General features: G+C 38.2%; 1 protein-coding gene across 2 annotated transcripts in view; it reads left to right on the forward strand.

Annotated features, from left to right (window-relative positions):
• Positions 1-2,487, forward strand: part of ZNF75A (zinc finger protein 75a) — a 10,056-nt gene extending 7,569 nt beyond the window's left edge. For both annotated transcript variants that reach the window (XM_021719094.1, XM_008071107.2), the window contains exons 5-6: positions 569-679; positions 850-2,487. In XM_021719094.1, coding sequence (XP_021574769.1) covers positions 569-679; positions 850-1,529 — 791 coding nt within the window. In that variant the 3' untranslated portion in view covers positions 1,530-2,487. The remainder of the gene's footprint in view (positions 1-568; positions 680-849) is intronic.
• The last annotated feature ends 788 nt before the right edge of the window (positions 2,488-3,275 follow it).

The following is a 3,275-nucleotide window of genomic DNA, read 5'->3' on the forward strand; positions in this document are numbered from 1 at the left end:
TTTGAGAGGCTGAGGTGAGTGGATTGCCTGAGCCCACGAGCTCGAGACCCACCTGGGCAATGTGGCGAGACCTCATCTCTACAATAAATCAAAAATTAGCTGGGTGTGAGGTGGAAGGATCGCCGGAGCCCAGCAGGTCAAGACTGCAGTGGCCGGGAACGGCCACTGCACTCCAGTCTGGGCGACAGAGTGAGACTCCAACTCAAAAAAATAAAATAAAATAAAACAAGACCAGCTTACAGTCTCTGTAACCTCTGGAACTTGGCTCCCTATTGATTCAATGTGGGGTCATTTTGGTGGAGAAGAGGGAGAACATGCACTAGATTCCCATTCCCCATATCCTTTTTATTGATCCATCTTAGATTTATTTCTTAGTCTCTGCTTTCCATACCCACCTATAAATGCAGTATAATTTAAACATAATACTGGATCTTAGAGTCTGTTCATTTAACCATTTGAGGTAACAAACTGTAAAAGTTGTCTTTGTTCTTCTTGAAATAGTCTGGAATTAGTAGACCAATTCACTGTTAAGTTACCAGTCCTTGACCTCATTCTGTTCATTTCACAGCGTTATTTTTGCTCCCCAAACCTAAAGTGATCTCCTGTCTAGAGCAAGGGGAAGAGCCATGGGTTCAAGTATCCTTGGAGTTCAAGGACAGTGCCAAAGAGTCTCCTGCAGGTAAATACAGCATGGAGAGAGGAGAAATGTGCCATTACAAGGGCTTAACATTTTAAGATTCTGCTCCTGTTTTTAAAAAATTGATCATTGAATTTTTTTTTTCATTCCTATGATTTTCTTGTTCTGGGATACAAGAACAAGATGGCTGATTCTTATATTTATTCCAACAGAGTTAAAGCTCAAAAATGATGCTGAAAATCATCAGCCTGTATCTCTTTCTGATTTAGAAATACAGTTGCCAGGAGACATGGCATCAAAAAAGGCCAAAGTGAAAGTTCCCCAGAAAACAGCAGGCAAAGAAAATCATAATGATATGAACAGAGTGGGGAAATGGCATCGAGATTTTCCAGTGAAGAAGAAAAAGAAACTTTCAACGTGGAAACAAGAGCTGCTGAAACTTATGGATCTTCATAAGAAAGACTGTGCAAGAGAGAAGCCTTTTAAATGTCAGGAATGTGGGAAAACCTTCAGAGTTAGCTCTGACCTTATTAAGCACCAAAGAATTCACACCGAAGAGAAACCTTACAAATGTCAACAGTGTGATAAGCGGTTTAGATGGAGTTCAGATCTTAATAAGCACTTAACAACACACCAAGGAATAAAACCATATAAATGTTCATGGTGTGGGAAAAGCTTCAGTCAAAATACAAATCTACATACACACCAAAGAACTCACACAGGAGAGAAGCCCTTTACATGTCATGAGTGTGGAAAAAAATTCAGTCAGAACTCCCACCTTATTAAGCACCGGAGAACCCACACAGGTGAGCAGCCATATACCTGTAGCATATGCAAGAGAAACTTCAGCAGGCGGTCAAGTCTTCTTAGACATCAAAAACTCCACCTGTGACAGGATGCTTGTCTGGTGTCCTTCTGAAGAAATTCACCAAATGGAGCTTGACACTAAAGTTTATGAAAAAATACAAAATCATGAAGCATGAAGAATTTTTCATTATTGGAATATTTGGGGGAATAGACATGTTTCACAGAAAGGGACCAGGACTAACTCTGCAGGAGATATCTTATTAGTTGTGCTACTTACTGTTTTTATCTTTGATTGTCAGGGAATTCCTTAACCACAGAGGTTCTAAGACTATTCTGAATAAGGCCAACGCCATTTTGGGATTGTACCTAGAAAAATAGAAAAGTCAGCTTCAAAGCAGCCAGTCAGTAATCTTCTGTGGTCACAGAAGTAAATATTGTTGGTTTTGCCTTGATCTCTCCAGTCACTTGTAGAAACATTTGTAGCACGAGGGTCTTCCAAGACAAAAAATAATGTGCATGCCATTCTCTTCAGGATAGCAGGCTTACCAATTTTAATAGTCTCGTGGGGGCAGAAATGAATTCTAATGTAAAGTGTTCCAAGAACCAAATTGGATATACCTCCCTCTTTTTTGGACTTTGGACACTGTTCACAAAGTTGGACATTATTTGAGTTCCTTTTTGAACTTTTTGGCGACTTCTGCTCTTGAATCCTGTTATCAGAATTTTTACTGTGATGAAATCATATTTAGTTTACCACTAGGCAATCTGCCAGATGAACTAATAATGCACTATTTTTTGCCTCTCATTGGTGATGTTTGGAAAATGGAAAGCATCTCTAATGAGATCATATGGAAACGGGTTGGAATTTGTAGCCATGGAAAATACTGGGGATGCCAAAAAAAAAGTATACACATTTTAAATAATATTATCTATGTATTGCTTTTAGTTTGCCATAATTAGAAGTGTCCGGATACTGGTGGTAACCACTTTGAGCAACTCTTGTTATTGCAGAAGTCAAATGTGACTTTTTTTTGGTCAATACTCAATATATTAAGTATTACAATTTTAATACAGTTTTTTCCTTTCTTAAAATGTGTATACATTTTTTGACACCCTATGTATATTAGATGTAAGTAATTTTCTGCATTAAAAGAAGCTAAACTTGTTTCCTTACCTCACAGTGTCAGTAAGATAAAGCAACCATAAAAATTAGCACTTGTCCAAGGACTGAAAGAAAATTAATGGGAGTTCACGATCAACTTCTCAGGTTTTTGTTTGTTATTAAGAATGAGTGATTTATGTTTGTATGTGGCCTGGAGTATGTGTGTACTGCAAGAGTTATCCTGTGGCTCCCTTGGCATTGAGACCTGGACATCCAATCAGCAGGAGACTGGGTTCCTAAAAGGAAGGGTTTGGAAACTGATGTTGAGTATTGAGCAAATCTGCATCCATGTTATTTTATGTTACACTGTAGGCTCTACCTGTTTTTGTTCTTTCCACTACAACATTTAACAGTAGCCTCAAGTGATAAATTTGATGGGCCAATGAAAGTATGTATAGCTATTGATTTTAACTCACTTGTTTAGCTATAGCAGTGTTCCTGTTAGAGCTCTTAGGTGTATCAGGAAAGGGGTTAAAAAAATGATCTCTTAATTTTCTTATTTTATAAATAAGAAAATTAAGGCTTAAAGAAGTACAGAGACTAGGTCCAGACCTCATTGCTAGATGAGCTTTTGGCTGTCATTTAGCTTCATCAATCAGATATGAAGGCAAGATTAGCAAGACAGATGTGTTATATTATCCCTGCACAACCAGCCTGGGTGATATTGTG

This window comes from Carlito syrichta, unplaced genomic scaffold, assembly GCF_000164805.1.
Source record: "Carlito syrichta isolate Samal-C Ts95f unplaced genomic scaffold, Tarsius_syrichta-2.0.1 Scaffold314117, whole genome shotgun sequence".
In the NCBI taxonomy this organism is placed as follows: Eukaryota; Metazoa; Chordata; class Mammalia; order Primates; family Tarsiidae; genus Carlito; species Carlito syrichta.